This window comes from Lissotriton helveticus, chromosome 6 (genome assembly GCF_964261635.1).
Source record: "Lissotriton helveticus chromosome 6, aLisHel1.1, whole genome shotgun sequence".
Classification (NCBI taxonomy): domain Eukaryota; kingdom Metazoa; phylum Chordata; class Amphibia; order Caudata; family Salamandridae; genus Lissotriton; species Lissotriton helveticus.
In genome coordinates, this window is record NC_136067.1 from 331,333,615 (window position 1) to 331,353,575 (window position 19,961).

The window sequence follows — 19,961 nt, forward strand, 5'->3', positions numbered from 1 at the left end:
TACAGGGATGATCTTGCGCCCTTGATTTACCTGTAGCCCTTTGCAAACCATGGTAGCATTGGCCTGGTGCGGCAGAAGACTAAAGAAAAAGCATCTCATTTGGGTTCCATCAAAGGAAGCCACAATCTGCACATCAAAGCTAGTTTGATTTCATGTGATAAATTATACCTTATAATTCTAAGACCTAATTTCACAAGTTTCTTAAACATGCAGTGTGTGAATAATGCATGAACACATCAAGAACAGTACCTGTCGCGCCCGTCTTTACTGTGGTTTTTCCCTTTTTCCCTTCTTGCTGATCCTTAAGAGTTTCATAAACAATCTGAATGACTGGTATACTGAATGCCTGAATTAAAAACAAGCAAGAAATGTACCATTAGTTTAGCACTTTAATAATCCTACCGTTTTAATAAGGGTCTTCTGCAGAGAGTAAAAGATGCTTTTTTAGAGAAAATGCAGGTTTAAAATAATATACAACTTAGAAGTTCTTAGTCCTTTGGAAATTACCACTAATCGATGAACAGTGACGAATCCAGGAATCCAGATTGTGACTACAGATGAAGAGTTCACCTTAGATATTCACAGGCAAGGCAGAGAAAGAACAGTTCATTTAAACCGATGGGAAACAATGCACTACTCCAGAAATCTACACACAGGCTGTGTAGTTTGCTTCGAGTTTTATAGTAAACTTTAAAAACAAATATGAAGTATTTTCTCATTTTAAAAAAGCCAATCATTTTAGTATAGCCGTAGCGGGCTATACCGGCTATTAAAGGCACGCTACAGGGTTAAAGGCCCAAGCCGAAGGCGAGGGACTTTAACAAGGCAGAGGGACTTTAAAAGCCGGTATAGCCCTGCTACGAAGAGCTATAAGGCTATTAGAACATTCTGCCACTAGAGGGCAGAATGTTCTAACAGAAAGAAAAAAAAAGCTTTCAGGGAGCATGAGGGGATTGGAATCCCCTCAGGCTCCCGGAAGCCTTTGTTCACAGCCAGAGCGGTGAACAAAGAAACATTGGAATGTTGGAGCTCCGGGCTTATACCAGCCATTATAAGCCCGGAGCACTCCATTGTTTTCAATGGAGCTCCCAACATTCCAATGTTCTAATACGTCTTACATCACTTCATTCACTTTGTGTACCAAAGGCCTAGTCAATGACTAGCCGAATAAGCAAAGAGATGGGTAGGAGTAACCCTAACGAGTCTTCCATGCAAAGGTGGGGGCTGAAGCAACAGTCAATGGAACCTCTGGCTAATATTGATGTACAAAGTACCACAATGTTTGGAAAAAGTTTCCCCTATCGCATTCTTTCGGCTGTGCTCTCTTCTTAAAGATAATAATTCAAAGCATTCTTATTTTCTTTAAAGAAAAAGATGCCTACCAATGCCACCACCCACTATGCGTTTTAACCATTTTTTAATACATTTGCCTCAAGAGTATCTTCTCAATGAACAGCAACCTTGTGGGTCAAAGAAATACAAGATTACTTTTAGGAGATGACAACAGAGGAGGGTAGGAAATTGTTTGAACTGAAAATCAAAAACTTGTTCCAAGGTTCAGTTTCGATGCATTGTCTTTGCATGGTTTATTTATATATATATATATATATATATAACTCGGAGTAAGAGTCATAAACCAGATGCATGCATCCAAGAACAACTTTCAATAGAATACCCTCTGTGGGAAGATGAATCACACATACAGGCTCCGGTTAACAAAGGAGTTTTGCGGGCTTAAGACTGGTCTATGCCAGTCTTATACAGGTAAAGGTGCCAGATCTACAGAGGACTTAATACAACCTTAGGACGGCCTTTCTTGGCTTAAAACATTTTTTTTTTTAAAAGTTATCTCCTATTACAATGACTTAAGACAGACCTAAAGCTTTTGTCTCTTCTATGCCTCTTTGTGTGCTTTCAATTTGATATGGCGTTCTGGTATGCTTTGGGGCCTGGGGGTTCCGGTATGCGTTGGGGCCTGGGGGTTCGGGTATGCGTTGGGGCCTGGGGGTTCGGGTATGCGTTGGGGCCTGGGGGTTCGGGTATGCGTTGGGGCCTGGGGGTTCGGGTATGCGTTGGGGCCTGGGGGTTCGGGTATGCGTTGGGGCCTGGGGGTTCGGGTATGCGTTGGGGCCTGGGGGTTCCGGTATGCGTTGGGGCCTGGGGGTTCCGGTATGCGTTGGGGCCTGGGATTCTAATCTTGGTAGCTGGAGTAAGCGCTGTGGTGGAGGAGGAACACTGGATCTTCTCTTGTGTGAATCTGGCCAGTGCGCACCTTTTCTGTAAGACAAAACCCTTCCTAAACCACGCCCAGAAAAACCTGTTTAAATAAACATGCGCAACATTTACTTACGCCAGTTTTTCCACTGCCAGTTTCTGCTGCCTGCAAAAACAATGGGCAGAAAACAACGTTTAATACACTTATTCATATGTGTGGTTAACCCAAAATGTTAAGTAATTTACAAGTATCTGCTTGTTAGTTTATTATTGCACGTCTAACCGCAGTCAATTGCACATTATTTTAATTTTACAGAACAGCGAAGATCTATTTCTACATCTCATTAGGCATTTCAAAACCTCCTCCTCAGCATAGTTTATATCTTATGATTCACAAAATTCGACAGCCTCTAAGACGCACTGTATGCTTTAGACCTTTTTTCTGTTTTGTGTGACATTTCCTAATGTTTCAGTGCTCTTTCGACTTATGGAAAGTTGCTAACAAGATTTAAATAAAGATTATTATTTTAAAAAAAGGAACATTGAGAACTGCTGTCAGGTGATTGTAAACATTACTAATAAAATAACTTGAAAATTGCAAGATGTCAAATGCCTGCCCAGGTGTTAAAGAAACTTAGATAATGCAATGCAACACTTCCAAAAGCACTTTACAGTTATTCTCATCACATGCTTCCAAAGTCATGTGCTCGCCTGGTAGCACTTTTCCAATTATCGGTTTTCATTTACCTTTGCTCTGTCTGTCACGTTTCTAATGAGCCATATGTTCAGTTTTTTTTCCATACCTTCACTCTGAAGTATATAAAAAATGGCACACTTTTGTGTATCCAAACCCGAAAGAAACCAGCTCCGGAAGAAAGGACGTAATCTCAGTTCAAACAAATCACTTCCAAGCTCATTTCTTGATATGACAACCGCTTTTCTTGAGTTAATTTAGAATGAAGACTATCTTAGTAGAAAACAATACTCAATCATAACACGGTGTTAAAGAGGTTGGAAGAATGGATAGTGAATTTTACATTAAACCCTGGCTCAGTGGGTTCAAATGTCACTATTGGTACCTCAAACATGAGTGCAATTAATATGTACTCTTGTATTAAGCAATCACAAGAGGAGATACAGCAACTAGAAGGTTTCAAGGAGTTATATTTTCAAATGTCTTTCCACAGCGAAAATGTATCCGTCACTGTAGCGTACGACTCAAGATGGCAGCCTCATTATTTTACATGATAATGCTGCATATTTGTCAGGACGTTCACTATTATGATGTAAAAACATATCTCCAATGCTTCTGTGACTAAATGTGTTCTGGTGCACACTGTGAACAGCTGTAAAAAACATAGAACATACACTGTGCATCTAAAGCACACCACACCTGAAGGCAGAACGTAAATGGAGTGGTGTGGCTCACTGGTTAGAGGCGGCAGACCCGGAAGCAGAGGACGGCCCGGGACCAGGGTTCAATTCCCGACGCAGCAGGGTCGTGGACCAGGGTCAGCGGACTCGATAAGTCTCGCTTCGGTGCCTACTCTAACCAGGGATCACACTCGGCAACTCTGGGCATTAGCTTGCCTCATCTCCACAACGGCCCCCCACATACACCGGGGATTCCTGGTTTCACCTTGGAGATACCCAGCAGGGATCATCTCACAGGGAAAGCCAGGACGGTTCCCCAGTGGTCTACAGCGCTGGGACGCCCCATTGCTGGGGTAGCCATGCGCTTTACAAGACAACATAACATAACATAACATACAAAAAGTGCCACAGACAAGCAAGACTATCAAAAAAATACACAGAGGGTATATGGACCACATAGCTGCAGCCAATAAAATCGACCTAGGGGATAGAATCAACCAGGCATCAAACTCACAAAAAGAACTCTATAGGATCATGAAAGAATTAACCAACCCCCTCCCCCTCTTGCCAACCTACGCAGACCTCCTCGCAGGAGTGGGTTGACTCTCAGTTTTTTTTGTTAACAAAATTGGTATCATCCATAGCTCCTTCCCACAGCCAGCGGGAACTTCACTTACAGAGAGAAGCCAGGATGTCGCTCCCCCTCATCTCAGCCTTCTTAGAGAATTCCGCTCAGTCTCGGAGGAAGAAGTCCTAGCAACCCTCACGAGAATTAATTCTAGCGCCCTCACTGACCAGTCTCTGCCCACATTATAGCCAAAATCTGACTGGCCCTTACGCCTACACTGCCCAAGCTATTCAATAACTTGCTAGCTCTGTGCAACGTTCCATCAGTTTTGAAAGAGGCTATAGTAAGACCCATCTTAAAAAAGCCTAATGCAGATACCAAACAACACAATTACCGACCAATTTCCCTCCTACCTCTTTTTGGGAAAGTCATGGAAGCACTGGTAAACATCAACTATGTAAACACCTAGAGAGCAACAACCTCCTGGAACCCTCTCAGTCCGGGTTCCAGGCCTTCCACAGCACCGCAACGGCACCACTGGAGCTAGTCGATAACATCAGACTCTCCCTTGACGCCAGACAGCCCGCCATCTTGGTCTTACTAGACAGATCGGCGGCTTTCAACACCATCTCCCATAGCATCCTCTTGGGCCGCCTGTGGGAGCTTGGTGTCGAGGGCTGAGCGCTACTCTGGCTCAGGTGCTACCCTACAGACAGCACATCCAAAGTCCAAGTAGGAGCTTTCACCTCCAGTAGCCATCCCATTGACAAGGGTGTTCCCCAGGGTTCCATACTAAGCCCCACTCTTTTTAATCTGTATCTATCTCCATTAGCTAAAATAATCAAAGCATACAGCTTTGATACAGTGCCTTATGCTGACAACACCGAACAGCTAATCCCTCTCGGATCACATCCCTCCTCCACTAAACTCAAATTTAAACAGTGCATGGCAGACATTAATGATTGGATGACAAATAATCACCTCCAACTGAAGGCTGGTAAAACAGAGATTTTACTCTTCCGCAAGGCACAATAACTGTGGACCGATGACCGGTGGCCAGACACTTTGGGCCCATGCACTTCACCTAAAATAGCAGCCATTTATCTTGGGAGTGATAATAGACAACAATCTCTCAATGTTGGATCACATCAACCATGTAGTACGCAGATGCTACGGGCTAATGCATAGCCTTAGAAAAATCTTTAAATGGATCCCATTGCACCCAGCAATGCCTCTAGTGCAGGGATTAATTATAAACCGCCTGGACTACGGCAATGCCCTGCTAGCATTAATAAATGAAGCACATCTGACAAAACTCCAGGTCTTGCAAAACACAGCGGCCAGACTGGTCTCTGGTCCTTAAACTCCCCCCTCGCGTGCCGTCTGCCCCCAGTCTGAAGACCCGCACTGGCTTCCAATCAGAAAGCGGATCACCTTTAAAATATGCTGTCTGATACACAAAACTCCAAACAGAAAGGGACCTCAATATCTTGCACAGAAACTAATAAAATATCAACCAGCAAGATCCCTTCGATCGGCAAGCAAACAACTTCTAAGCACACCAAAGATCTGTACCATCAGGAATGGCAGCAGATCATTCTCCAAAATCGCCCCAACGATATCCCCTTACACCTCCGTACAGAAACAGACCATAAGAAATTCCGAAGATCCCTCAAAACCCTGCTGTTCTGAGTCCCTGGCAGCTTTGCTTTCTCTGTTCTTCCAGTTCCTGCATGTGCTAGCGCTATGAAACCTATGGGTGATATATGCGCTTAACAAATGACGAATAACATAACTTAAGCATGCCTTTTAACTAGAAACTGAATACACAGTCTACTTGAATTGTGATTTTGCTGAGTAATCGGTAATACGGTCTTCAATCGTTCTGACTGGTAGCACAAAGTCTGAACAAAGTGCCTGTGTTATGGGAATACAACATGGGTCACAAACACTCTCAAACTGCTTCAGGTGACCACAAAATACAATTTGATGTTTCAGCAAGGACTTAAATGACGACTGGCAAACCTCCCGTGATCATCCTCTATTTAAAAAAAAAAAGTGCTGCGCCAAATAAATGGCAGTGGCAAATATGTGAACAACATTTATAAAAGTGCACTGGGCGAATAAATGCTTCAAAAAGTAGGGTATAGATTAAAGAACACTTTATAGCGGGCAGGAGGTCAAATCAAAGGATTGGTTTCCAAATGCAACCTGTGCTTTTTAGAGTATACTGGGCTAGTAATATTGATAACACACAAGTTACAAACACTACTTAAAAATAGGTTCTTGGATATGTAGAGAGAAAAAATGTGCCAATGGGTTTGTTTTAAAGCACCTTATGCCAGTTAAAAACCATAACTGGGTGTGATTTAAGATTCAATATAGAAAGAGCCAGGACGTAGGCACTGCAATAATCCAAGAATTTTTTATTTATACCCACAATAAACAAAAATACTCAAGTGGGCTGTACCGTTACCAGGGCGCACACCCACAAACCTAGCACAGGATTCCAAAAGTAAAATGCAGTCGGAGAGCTATTATGTGACGAGTGAATTATTTGCTGGTTTTCCTAAAGCAGGGCCACCACCGTACATGCATATATTTATTATTTATATGAATACTTGTGCACAAAAGTAATAACACTCAGTATCAAAGCAAAACATGCAGCTTGCAGTATTTTTGCTACAGGAATTGTGCATTAAATAGCATAAAGATTGTAGTGACAGGAAATACTATGTATCGACAGCTATTGTAAGAAAACACCCAATGTCATTATTTGGTACAACGAAATGCAGAAACCCGAATGGGAGTTTAGCACTTCTTTGGTGTTGTATATCTGTTTGAGCTTCAAGTATCTGCAAATTGATTTGAGTAGAAGGCCCCAGATTCCCAAGCATGAATTTCATTAGGGGAGTGTCGAGGATGTGGTCAGAAGATGGGGCTTTCTCTCAAACTCCAACTCCTTGCCTCCCGTTCCTAGATTGAAGTAAGCCACATTCACAAGCGGACAGAACCAAGATATTTAAAAAAAATGGAGACTTTCGAGGTGCTGAATGATTATTAACAGCCACAGATTACACATATAGAGCCTAAGAAACCCTAGATGCAAGGTGAGCAACTCCGTGCCCTCCTGATACAGCCCATTGAAGTAGACTTAGGGCAGAGCTTCCCAAACTGTGTGTCCCGACACAGTACTGTGTCGCCTGCAAGTGGTGGGTGTGTCGCAGGATGACAGGGCACTTAGTACATAACTACTGCTAAAATTAAGAGGCATTCCTTTTAAAGAGTGTCTCGGAGTCTGCCGCAGCAGCGCGGACTCCGAGACACTCTCCTCTATGGGGCAGACGATTCACAACAAAGCTCCATTAACATGTAAATGGTCTTTTAAAGACCTGCAAAGTACTCGAGTGCATATGTTCACAAGCATAAAGCATGTGAGTTAAGTAACGGTCAGATGAGAGGACTTTATATTGGGTGAGGAGGTGGATTAAGGAAAAAGTATGATATTGAAAATATTTGCTTGAAAATGTGAGGGCAGCCTGTGTGTTCTGGATATTGAGTTGTCCAGTAAGAGAAAATGAATAGTGTGGTCTGTTACGATCCAAGATGAAGTCACCAAACACAATATGGGGTGGATGAGAGGGGGCTGTTATAAAGTTGGAATCCAGGTCCTTGAGGAAGGTGCCATGTCAGTGGTGAAGCACTAAAATGTGAATTTGGCGGGGTGTTTATTTACCTAGAAATGCACTTGAGGGATGCTTGTCTGGTCTCAGAAGAGGGTGGGTGAGTTAACGAGTTTTGAAAAGGAGAATTTGGAGTCAAAAGTAGTCTATGATATAGATATGTGCCCTGTAAGCTGGGGTGAGGTGACAGAGTGACAGGCAGAGGGAGGGAGATAGAAGGAGAAAGACAGAGAGAGAGGGAGACAGAGACAGAGGGAGACAGGAGGAGGGAGGGAGACAGACAGAGGGAGAAGGGCGACAGAGGGATGGAGATAGAGGGAGGGAGAAAGAGGAGGATAGAGGGTGACAGGGAGGGAAAGGGAGGGAGACAGAGAGGGAGGGAGACAGACAAGAGGGAGGAAGACAGAGGCAGAGGGAGAGAGAGACAGAGAGGTAGACAGAGAGAGGAAGACATGCAGAGGTAGACAGAGAGAGAGAGGGAGACAGACTAAGTGAGTGAGACAGAGGGAGGGAGAGGGAAGGAGAGGGAGAGAGACAGACAGAGGGAGAAGGGCGACAGAGGGATGGAGACAGAGGGAGGGAGAAAGAGGAGGATAGAGGGTGACAGGGAGGGAAAGGGAGGGAGACAGAGAGGGAGGGAGACAGACAAGAGGGAGGAAGACAGAGGCAGAGGGAGAGAGAGACAGAGAGGTAGACAGAGAGAGAGGAAGACATGCAAAGAGAGGAAGACAGACAGAGAGGTAGACAGAGAGAGAGAGGGAGACAGACTAAGTGAGTGAGACAGAGGGAAGGAGAGGGAGAGAGATAGATAGAGATAAAGAGAGGGACGGAGACAGCGGGAGAGTGAGGGAGACCGGGAGAGTGAGGGAGACAGAGAGGGAGGGAGACAGACAGAGGGAGAAGGGCGACAGAGGGAGGGAGATAGAGGAGACAGAGGGTGACAGAGGGAGGGAAAGGGAGGGAGACAGAGGGAGGGAGACAGACAAGAGGGAGGAAGACAGAAGCAGAGGGAGACAGAGGGAGAGAGAAACAGAGGTAGACAGACAGAGAGAGGAAGACGGACAGAGAGGAAGACGGACAGAGAGGAAGACGGACAGAGAGGAAGACGGACAGAGAGAGGTAGACAGAGAGAGAGAGGGAGACAGACTAAGTGAGTGAGACAGAGGCAGAGACAGACAGAGGGAGAAGGGCGACAGAGGGAGGGAGATAGAGGAGACAGAGGGTGACAGAGGGAGGGAAAGGGAGGGAGACAGAGGGAGGGAGACAGACAAGAGGGAGGAAGACAGAAGCAGAGGGAGACAGAGGGAGAGAGAAACAGAGGTAGACAGACAGAGAGAGGAAGACGGACAGAGAGGAAGACGGACAGAGAGAGGTAGACAGAGAGAGAGAGGGAGACAGACTAAGTGAGTGAGACAGAGGGAGGGAGAGGGAGGGGGAGAGAGAGAGAGAGAGAGAGAGAGAGAGAGAGAGAGAGAGAGAGAGAGAGAGTGAGGGAGACAGAGAGAGTGAGGGAGACAGAGAGAGGGAGGGAGACAGAGAGAGGGAGGGAGACAGAGAGAGGGAGGGAGACAGAGAGAGGGAGGGAGACAGAGAGAGGGAGGGAGACAGAGAGAGGGAGGGAGGGAGACAGAGAGAGGGAGGGAGGGAGACAGAGAGAGGGAGTGAGACAGAGACAAATAGAGGCAGGACAGAAACAGACAGAGGCAAAGGGAGAGGAAGACAGAGAGGGAGAGGGAGACAGAGAGGGAGAGGGAGACAGAGAAGGAGAGGGAGACAGAGAAGGAGAGGGAGACAGAAGGAGAGGGAGACAGAGAAGGAGAGGGAGACAGAGAAGGAGAGGGAGACAGAGAAGGAGAGGGAGACAGAGAAGGAGAGGGAGACAGAGAAGGAGAGGGAGACAGAGAAGGAGAGGGAGACAGAGAAGGAGAGGGAGACAGAGAAGGAGAGGGAGACAGAGAAGGAGAGGGAGACAGAGAAGGAGAGGGAGACAGAGAAGGAGAGGGAGACAGAGAAGGAAAGGGAGACAGAGAAGGAGAGGGAGACAGAGAAGGAGAGGGAGACAGAGAAGGAGAGGGAGACAGAAGGAGAGGGAGACAGAAGGAGAGGGAGACAGAAGGAGAGGGAGACAGAAGGAGAGGGAGACAGAAGGAGAGGGAGACAGAAGGAGAGGGAGACAGAAGGAGAGGGAGACAGAAGGAGAGGGAGACAGAAGGAGAGGGAGACAGAAGGAGAGGGAGACAGAAGGAGAGGGAGACAGAAGGAGAGGGAGACAGAAGGAGAGGGAGACAGAAGGAGAGGGAGACAGAGAAGGAGAGGGAGACAGAGAAGGAGAGGGAGACAGAGAAGGAGAGGGAGACAGAGAAGGAGAGGGAGACAGAGAAGGAGAGGGAGACAGAGAAGGAGAGGGAGACAGAAGGAGAGGGAGACAGAGAAGGAGAGGGAGACAGAGAAGGAGAGGGAGACAGAGAGGGAGACAGAGAGGGAGAGGGAGAGAGAGGGAGAGGGAGAAAGAGGGTGACAGGGGGAGGGAAAGGGAGGGGACAGAGAGGGAGACAGAGAGAGAGGGAGACGGGGACAGGGAGGGAGACAGAGAGGGGGTAGGCAGAGGGAGACAGTCAGGGAGAGACAGAGGGAAGGAGAGGGAGGGAGATGGAGGGAGATGGAGAGAGAGAGAGAGAGAGGGAGACAGAGGGTGACAGTGGGAGGGAAAGGGAGGAAGACCGAGGGGGGAGACAGAGAGAGAGAGGGGGGGAGACAGAGAGGGATGGAGGCAGAGGGAGACAGTCAGGGAGAGACAGAGGGAAGGAGAGGGAGGGAGATGGAGGGAGATGGAGAGAGAGAGGGAGACAGAGGGTGACAGTGGGAGGGAAAGGGAGGAAGACCGAGGGGGGATACACAGAGAGGGGGAGACAGAGAGGGAGGGAGGCAGAGGGAGACAGTCAGGGAGAGACAGAGGGAAGGAGAGGTAGAGACAGAGGGAGGGAGACAGAGAGAGAGGGGGAGACAGAGAGGGAGGGAGGCAGAGGGAGACAGTAAGGGAGAGACAGAGGGAAGGAGAGGTAGAGACAGAGGGAGAGAGACAGAGCGGGAGGCAGATGGAGGGAGACAGACATAGGGAGACAGAGAGAGAGTGAGAGGGAGGGAGACAGAGGAACAGAGACAGAGGGACGGAAACAGAGGGAGACAGAGCGGGAGACAGGGAGAGACGGACAGAGGGAGGGAGACAGACAGAGGGAGGGAGACAGACAGAGGGAGGGAGACAGACAGAGGGAGGGAGACAGACAGAGGGAGGGAGACAGACAGAGGGAGGGAGACAGAGAGAGTGAGGGAGACAGAGAGAGTGAGGGAGACAGAGAGAGTGAGGGCGAGAGAGTGAGGGAGAGAGAGTGAGGGAGACAGAGAGAGTGAGGGAGACAGAGAGAGTGAGGGAGACAGAGAGAGTGAGGGAGACAGACAGAGGGAGGGAGTGAGACAGACAGAGGGAGTGAGACAGACAGAAGGAGGTATACAGACAGAGGGAGACAGACTGAGACAGACAGAGGGAGACAGAGGGAGGGAGAGAGAGGGAGACAGAGAAAGAGACAGACAGAGTGAGTGAGAACCCCCCGAACTCCCCTTAGGTGTTTCGGGCTCGCTACGCTACGCTCGCTACACTGCCTTACTGTGTCCCAAAATGATGGATCTCCAAAAAGTGTGTACCCAACATAAAAAGTTTGGAAAGCTGCGACTTAGGGTGTGAGGCTGCCACATGACATTTCAACCATGTTCGAAATTATTATTCTCTTTGCTTGTGGCATGCATTAGCGCTCATTTATTAATATTCTGTGTGGTTCTTTGACATGTGATAAGCAACAGAGTGATACTTTAAATTTGAAAGCGTTGTATTTTAACAGCATCATTTGCTTAGTGCAGCACTAGTGTGTGATGATATTGGGTTTAAATTAACACTGCATCCCTGATCCCTTTAAGATACTGTTAGTAACCCAGAAAGGATGGACACCACATCAACTTTGCATTGAGTGTGGTTGAGTGGGGCCACAACAACCTGTACTTTCAAACTCAAGAACTGGTGCACTGAACTAAGTGCGGGCATCTGTGGGTGGGAGAGTCAAACCTTGTAGAACTAAGTTAAAGCCTTAGTTTACACAACACATCATCATCTTTGGCAGGGACTTTAATCTTCCAATGCACGGTATAATTGACAGATTCTCCTTTTAAATTCTTGCATCTATTACCTTTGAAGGGTTTATACATTTATTTAGTGTTTTATGGCGCGCAAAGGTTACCCGTTGGGGTATCAGAGCAATTTACAGGATGTGGTATCCTGCTGCTCAGCCAGAATGACTGAGTGCTGGAATGTGTGCGTGAATCAGTTGGATGAAGGGCTGAGCAGCAGGGAAGCTGATCCCGGTAGGGCTCCTACTTAGACTCCATACTTTACCTGTCAATAAATCTACATGTAAACTACCTGGCTTGGAGCATCCTTTCATCAGTACTACATTTTGGTACCAGGAGTGCTGAATTTCTTCAGCTTGTAGAAGCCATCATCCCACGCTCAAGGTAAAGGACTCTCTCCAAATTTAAAAACTACACATTTGACATGGTGTGGTTTTGCTCCATACATTTTACACGGTGTGGTCTTTCTCCACATATTTTACACGGTGTGGGTATCTCTCACACCTTTCAACCAACCTGCTTTGGGGAAGTTTTATAGTGTAGCTCACCTTTCCATTTCCACCCTTTCCTTCTTTGTGAGCTTAACACACGTTTATTTATTTACTGCGTTTCATACCATTAATGTAAACTGCTTGTGTGATGGACAGCCATCATTTCCTTTTTCTGTTTTCGGCTGTCTTCCACTCTTTCTCTGTTATCTGTACTTATTTCATCATTCCACTTTTTCAATTTCTTTCTAACACCCTGTACTTTCCTGTTTGCCAGGCCAGCATACATGATCTTAGTACTTGGTTTACTCTTTGGTCTGTTGTATGGGTTTGTATTTATTTTTGTGGAAAGGAAGATGGTTTACTTACTCTGCTTGCTCTTTCCATATTTCATTTTTACACCTTCTTTCAGTGTACCATTCACTATATTTCATTCTCTTATTTTCTTGCCTCTTATTTATGCTTTTTAAAACTTCCTTCCTTTGCGTTGTAAAGGGGGGACATATGTGGTATCCTGCTGCTCAGCCAGAATATTTAAAGTCACAGTGTGCTACAAGGGACTTGTTTTTGAAGACAATTAAACTTAGTTATGAGTCGTACATACGTAACACACTCTGGTGTATCGACAGAATCACACATTATCAGTAATTTGAATCAATCAAAGGAAGGCAAACAAGGAAGGAACAAACGGAGATAGTAAGTTAAATTTCAAGAAAAATGTATGTATTTAGTAATAGGACAACAGATTTACAAACTGGGAGACGAATACATAGAAATGAATTCAAGCAAGAGCTGCGAACAGAGGTATAAAGAACAAAAACTCTTCAGTTCACAGCTACCACATCAACTCCTGGTAAGTATGACAAACAACCAAAATTAATTAATAAGCAATGGTCGTATGTTGGTGACAAAGCAACGTTTTTTGGAGGTGTCGACGTTTCGGTCTAGTATGCAGTCGTCATGTAGACCATCATCAGGACAGAACATTTCATTGCTGCAAAAGGACTCCCTGAAATTTCCAAGGGGGATATTTTCAAATCAAGGTAGACGACATGAGACGTGGCAAAAAGTCTCTGGTGGGTTAAATGAAATCTTTAAACTGATATGTAAACAGACTTCACGATAAACGGTTCCGGTTAGATAGAAATTGACCATACAGCAGAGTTTTATATTTTTGGATATCATTAGTCGCTCAGCCAGAATGACTTCCTGATGGAATGTTAAGGTTTGGAATGTGTGCATGCGTGAATCAGTTGGATGAAGGGCTGAGCAGAAGGGAAGCTGCTCCTGGTGAAGCTCATACTTAGACTCCATACTTTACCTGTTTGTATCTAATTTACCACCTCAATAAATCTACATGGTAAACTACCTGGCTTGGAGCGTCCTTTCATCAATACTACACAGGGATAACAAGTTGTATACACATATGACAGACAAAAAGAACATAAGTAGGGATGAAAGGAAGTGAAACACTTGGGAATAAACAGGGTGTATACAATTTTCAGATCGAAATGTAGAGAAATCCAACAATTACATATGTGGGAGTACAGGATAAGTACAAAGTGGATAGCAGCCGGTCCATCCAAGGTGTAGCAGCAGCAGCAAAAATAAATCAAGGCTGCTGAAGGGTTTGTGCAATGTATGAATTATGGGAGGAACTTATCAATTAGGAAGGTTTTGGCTTTGTTTTTAAAAATTGAGAGAGGGAATTCTTCTGATGAAGTGCGGCAGAGAGTTCCAGATTCTTTATGCGGCCCCAGAGAGGGCAAAATTGTACGGTTTTATTTTTTCTTTCGAAAGCGGGGTGGCTGGAGAACAAGGTCTCTGGCGGACCGGGAATTTCTGGCTACTCCGGAAACCATGATTTTCTGGGCAAGATATGCAGGGCATTTAGTGTGTAGAGCCCGGTGGGTGACATGCCAGTTTGAGTTGGATTAGATTATATATCATACAAAAGGGACTCAAACCGACAGACATGAACCTAGAATCTTTCGAAATCAGAGTGGCTGCTGCATTTTGCATTATTTGCAGCATTTTCATAAGTGAGGAGGGTAGGTTTAAATATAGTAAACTGGAATTATCCAGATGCGTTCGAAAGAGCACTATGGCTACTTATTTTCTCTCTTCCTCTGTGAGAGGAGGCAAATGTTTTCTCAAGATTCAAATATGAAAAGGGCAGGACAAGGCCACAGAAGATAACAGGTAGGATAGGGACAAAGACCCATCAATCTTTACTCCAAGGCTTTTCACTACTGAAGAAGGTGTGGACAAAGACCTAATTTCACTAGGCATCAAAACAGAGATTAGAATTTCCATTGATGACCAAAACCTCAGATTTTTCAACACTGAGATACAGGCAGTTACCTCTCTATCAAGTCAAGATGAAAAATACACAAAACCAAGAAACGCTCAGTGGGATTTCACATTATCATCAAGGCAAAGAAAACTGTGAGTATCGGCTGCTTAAATATAGCATGTAAAACCCATTTTACCTAAATCGGTCGGTAAATGTTAAATGGATGTAGAAAGAGATCAGAGCCTTGGGACACTACACAAGGGGCAGGGGTTTTATTAGTAAAAGATGTCAATTTCACAGCGCTCCTATAGAAAAGATTGTATTGAGCAGTCTGCCAGACCTGCTGCTGCGCCACATCTTAAGAAGATGGAATGGTCAACCATATCAAACGCAGTAGAGAGGTTTAATAAACCCAACATATTAACTTGGTCTTAGATCCAAAGATGGGTAATTCGCAATGAGATAAATTTTGATTCAGTGTTGGGCACTGGGTAAAAGCTTGACTGAGAATAGTCTAGATGATATTAATTGTTAATTAATCTCAAATGCTGCTTGACAGCCACGTTTGAATGGATGGGAAAGAATCATTTGAAGTGCAACACGGGAAAAACGGAAATCCTACCGCTAGGCCCGCAAAACGACTTTATTCCTAACCAATGGTGGCCTGAAGATGCCGAGGTACCGCCAAATACGACTAATTTGGCACGTAACTTAGGCATCAAGTTCGATGCCACCCTGTCGTTTAAACAACAGGCGCTGTCAATAGCAGGTACCTGCTTCAATGTCATTAAGAGTTTGAGAAAATTCTTTGACTAACTTCCACTGTCAGCCAGGAAAATGGTAGCAGTTGCACTCGTAACATCGAGACTCGACTATTGTAATAGTCTACATGCGGGAACCAACAAGGCGGTTACTCATAAGCTGTAAATGGTGCAGCATGCAGCAGCCAGGCTGGTTCTGAAGTGGCCAAAGAAATCCTCAGCATCTACCGCACTGAACACTCTCCACTGGTTACCAGTGGTCAAAAAGGTGTTGTTCAAAGTCCTGGTAATTACCTTTAGGGCCTTTCATTTGCAAGGTCCAAAGTACATACAAAAGAGGTTTTCCCGATACCATCCATCACGTACCTTGAGATCCTCCAATGCCAATTTGTTGGCTATACCGACTTTCAGACTCATTTCAAGGGGTGGCAAATCTCTGCCAGTCCTGGGATCCAAAGCATGGAATAAACTTCCCCCACATCTCCGTGCTATGGAACGGGAATCCGAGTTTAGAAAGGCGTTGAAGACCTGGATTTTCAGTCTCCCCGACACAAGCGCTAGAGCCCTAATATCAGTATTCTGATCATATTACTGAGAGCATCCGGATCAGAATTTACATCACCCCTGGTCTGTGTAGGCGCCAAGATGCTCCATGGAGTGATAGTTGCGCGGTATAAAAACCAACTTACATTACATTACAATTGTGTAAGTGATTCCAGGGACGTTAGCAACTTTTCTTCAATTATTGTTGCAAAGCTTGGCAACAGAGAGCTTGGACGATAATGTATAAGCTCATTGGGATCAGATTAGGAGGGTTTTTTTTTTGGTGTTTTTTTTTTATTTAAAGAGTGGCCAGAGTTGCTTCTTTCAAAGTGCCAAGAACTTGTCCCTGTACTAGAAATGAATTTATTAAGTTTAAGAGGGGGCAGCAACAGTGTTGCCAATGGCTTAAATATTTTAGAAGTGCATGGATTTAAATATGAGCAAACTTTCAGCAAAGCATTATAGGCACACAAACCCTCCTGAGATAAGAAGTCAAAAGTAGTCAATTTTGTTGGGTTTGTTTCAGCCTTCTGAACAAACGCTGGAAAGTGCCCTGTGTCGACTTTCTGACGCTATGTTAGAGATTCGATCTGAAAAATATGAATTTAATTGATCACAGAATGATTGGGAAGGAATTAACCCAGGATCAATCTTGGACATCACAGATAGTTCTGTCTCTGGTGTAAAAACGTCTCTCTGTATATTCAGTGATACATCAATTGTTAGAGTAATTATTTTGTCTGGCCAATAAAACTCATTTTTTTAGGCTATTAAGACTTTTCTAAATTCATCTTTAGCTGAATCATAATTTCCTCTTCAAGCTCTGTTCAATTTAGAGTTTCGTCTTTGCTAATATTATTTCATGAAAAACCAGGATGCAGTTTTATAACTGTTTAGTGAACAAAAGGGCATAAGTGTCAGCTGCCTTCATTATCCATTTGTAGAAGGAGTTACATTGAGCCTCAACAGTATTTTGATGAAGAAAAATAGAATCTTATAGGGTCCGAGTTAAGGGCATATATGGCTAAACACCGATTGTATGGCCAACCATGGTATAGGCAACAGCCTTTTAGGTGCATGAGATCATGCATGCAATGAGGTCACTAGCTCAGAAAACTCTCCATCCTTTGCCACTGCCCTGAGAGTCAAACTCCCTGTGATAAATAATATTGTATATCATCAACATATGCGAGGAACTGGTGATAACAGACGCCACCCTCTGTTCCAGAGGGAAGATAATAAATGGGATTGGTGTGGACACGTAACTAGAACTGACTAAACATATGTGGAGTTTATGGATAATCTGAAATTAAGCACACGTGAATAAAATGCACATCATGGTTATCTGCCCAAAAACTACTATATCCAGATTCTTTTTTATTAAGGGTAGCCACATTAATAAAGTCAACTCATTTTCTTGAGTGTCCGTTTTGACTATTAGCTGGCCGCTACTCGTGAAACAAAAAAAGCTACAACTGGGCAGGGCTATTTGAAAAATGTTTAACTTTGCCAAGCGCTTAGGACACACATCAGTCCCGGACATGGTCAAACTGTATAATACCAACTGCATCTCGATTGCCACTTATGGATCCAGTGTTTGGGGATAGGCTTCTGTACAACGTACCTCAGATAGAGGAGAACACATTTATGAAAAGGTTGTTGTCCCTGCCTAATAATGTTACTTCTGAGGTGGTACTTGAAAAATTGGGCATGAACTACAGCATTGATACAATACAGTTGTGCCCCTTGCTGTTAAGGCTTAAAATTTGAACCAATCAGCCATCAAATTTTAATGAACTTACCATGGGGGACTGCCTTGGGCTGGATAGTGCACTGTTAATATCCAGGCTAAAAAAATGTAAAATTGAATTTTAGGGCCCTTGGTCGACCTGAGCTATTTGATCAAGCTACTAGGATTACTAAAAAGGCTGCCAAAAATCTGAAGATTATTACCAGACCTGCAGGTCTAGTGACTTGAATAACCTACTCAACCTAACTAATGCACTCAACTCAAAATCTAGTAGAGAATTGTGTGACCCTAGGCAAATATTTTAGTCACCTTTTTCTTAACTTCCACATACGAACTACATTCAAATATGCACATTTAGCATGTGCACTGAAACAAAACAAAAAAACAAAAAAAACTGATTTAATAGGCTAAACATTCACTCGATGTACAATAAAAATCTAGCCCACATATATGGTACACATGACCCCTGACTTGCCCCTTTGTTCACAAATAGAATTGTCATCAGGACGGGGGATGGGAATGTTTCGCAGTACATATTTAAAAACTTGTTTCATAAATATATCAACAAAGTATGATGCAGCAGTCCACTGTCATTTACAGACAGACATTTTTCAATTAGTTAGCCACAAACGATTCCACTACCATGCAGTTTTACTGATTCGAACACAAATGTGTGGAATTCTGGTTTCAGCAAATATTTACCACTTCACATCACCAAGTAATGTAGTCTTATTTGTTTTGACCATGTTAAAACACATTTCCCTTTAGAATTACCAAAAAAAGTTCTTTCCTAACAAATGAAATATATTTTAAAATGTGTAATGTTAATTTACAAGCTATTGAAAAGCTGTGTGCAAAGCACGACTCCCATCCAGTACACTTTACAAAATCCTCTAACGTTTGCAGTCAGAAAGATAAAAGTAACAAGCATTTGCAATGCAACGGTCTCGCCTTTAGGAAACATTTAAGTATTTAGCCATGCAGCACATTATCCTGTGTGTTATATTAACTCTTCTCATTTAGCCTTACACAACTGCTATAGCCGGAAAAGTTTTGAAAAACAGATAACTACTATACAAGCATTAGCCTCAAACACAAACTCGTCAAATTACTTATTAGCAGTTTAATGTAAACGGAGGCCAGAACAGTGGCAGTGCACTTTACCTAGCCAGGTTGGTCAGCGAGACATCGTAGCAAGAAAGACTGGCTACAAAATATTATGGCATGCACATGTTCCAGGTTACAAAGGGGATTGCTACACAATATGTACGATTATAAACAGAAGTTTCACAAAGAGTAACGTCGTAACGTGAAACAATGTAGACTATTCAATTTATAGACTTACTGCCTGTTATAACCTGTCTTGGTTCAACCCCGGTTTCCCCCCCCCTTCTCCTCTGTGTATAATGGTACCACCCTAGAATGTTGAAGTGAAGGCTGAATTAGAATGTTGGCAGCCCTCATTGTACGAGAGGCACCAGCAAGCTGAGGATGCGTTTATCTTTCATGAGAATAAACTACAAGTTACAGCTGTTTGTGACTGGATTTATTACTACATTCTTGGCAGCGATCGATGGGATGCTGTGACAGGGACAGTCACGCATCCTTCCCTGTGAAGATTTATCTTGCTGAAGGTTTGCCTCCTGAGGGTGATGGAGCGAGATAGAAAACAGAAATCTGTTTAAACTCGTGAAGTCACACTTCCATAAATAAATTAATAATACTAACAATTTGTGCTGTGTGTGTGCTAATTCAATCTAGTTTAAAGTTGCATTTTCACAGAACACGCGGGAAATTAACATGTGTGCTCATAAATGTGCATTATGTTGCATTCTCATGTATGTGGAAAATAATAAATTAATTTGTCTATTGTTATGTCATAACTAATAGCAGCTGTTTTTATATAATGGCATGTGCTTATTTTGCTTTCCTTGTCTATGTGATGTCATTTCTACTATTCTAGGTGCACATAAGGTTTTATGGATTCATGAAGACTGGTAGATATAAAATGCTGCTTTATTTGTGCTTTACTGCTAGGTAATTTAGACTAATGGGTTAATTATTAGCAATGATGGGAGGCAACAGAACAAACTGTATTTCTTTCATTA

The 19,961-nt window shown here is 43.9% G+C and overlaps 1 protein-coding gene across 1 annotated transcript in view; it reads right to left on the reverse strand.

Annotated features, from left to right (window-relative positions):
- Positions 1–19,961, reverse strand: part of DDX1 (DEAD-box helicase 1) — a 336,768-nt gene that overhangs the window by 231,357 nt on the left and 85,450 nt on the right. Inside the window, exons 4-5 of the mRNA XM_078647776.1 lie at positions 2,351–2,380; positions 250–346 (exon numbers count right to left, since the gene is read on the reverse strand). Of these exons, the coding sequence (XP_078503902.1) occupies positions 250–346; positions 2,351–2,380 (127 nt within the window). The remainder of the gene's footprint in view (positions 1–249; positions 347–2,350; positions 2,381–19,961) is intronic.